At 43.9% G+C, this 1,001-nt stretch overlaps 1 protein-coding gene across 1 annotated transcript; it reads right to left on the bottom strand.

Moving 5' to 3' along the window:
• Window positions 1-355: 355 nt before the first annotated feature.
• Window positions 356-724, bottom strand: LOC131072642 (non-specific lipid-transfer protein A-like). The gene has a single exon (XM_058008877.1). The coding sequence runs from the start codon at window positions 722-724 to the stop codon at window positions 356-358; it is 369 nt and encodes a 122-aa protein (XP_057864860.1).
• Between the last annotated feature and the right edge of the window lie 277 nt (window positions 725-1,001).

The raw sequence follows: 1,001 nt of genomic DNA, 5'->3' as shown, positions 1-1,001 counted from the left end.
CTTTAATTTTATAATAATAATATCTTAGATTTGCAAACACATAAACACAAGCAAGCTTTGCCACAACGCTATAGCAAGAACTTTGGGTTCCAGAGCATGCCGCCGTATCATAGACTTGTAATTCACAAACAGCAGAAGAGACACAGATCTATGTTATCTTACACTACAAACACTATACCCACACTCCTAGTCACAGTACATAAATACTAAAGGTAGCTGAAGAAGTATGGTCGCAGCAGCCACCCAGACGAATCAGTTAATCCTGTTCATGAAAACAAATGGGCAAAGAGTGAATGATGATCATGAAGCGAAGGCAGCCATGAAAATAAATGGGAAAAGATAATGAAAAAAGGTATTACGTGGAGCAGTTAAACTTAGGTGTGATGGGAAAGCCGATGTTAACCCCGCACTGTGCAGGCAATTGGCCGGCCCTATCCCATCTGAAACCTGGGACCTCGCCTGCAATGGATTTAATGCAGCTACATGCGGCTCGTCGATCGGGTGGAGTTGCGGCGGCGCTGTTGAGAGTGCGCACGCCGCTGCAGCAGCTGGCTGACGGCTGTGAAGAGCCGCCGGTGACATACGACAGACATCCACTCAAATCTGACGTCACCGTGGAGCACGATATCGCCGCCTTCACTCCGCCGCTTATCATCATCGCAGCGCCAACCAGACCCACCATAAACCACACTAATTTCAACGTATAACTATGCTTTCCTTCCATTGCTCTTCTCAAATTTGAAGACCACAACCGTTTCACAGTGCTTCTTAACGTAGAGCCCGGATTGTAATATATATATATGGTGATTGGGGTTCGAGTATTGAATTGGCCTTGTGAAGAAGATTCTTTCTTCTGTTTTTCATTCTTGTATGGATTTCTTCATCGGAATCGGGGAAACAAAACGACGAGCTTTGGTACAGATATTCCCTGTACTCAAAAGAGACGCCTATTAAAATATTTGTTAATTTATTATTTGACACAACGAATTTCTATTTCAAGG

This window comes from Cryptomeria japonica, chromosome 10 (assembly GCF_030272615.1).
Source record: "Cryptomeria japonica chromosome 10, Sugi_1.0, whole genome shotgun sequence".
NCBI lineage: Eukaryota > Viridiplantae > Streptophyta > Pinopsida > Cupressales > Cupressaceae > Cryptomeria > Cryptomeria japonica.
The sequence above is the reverse complement of the archived record's forward strand: the minus strand, read 5'-3'. Positions and strand labels throughout refer to the sequence as shown.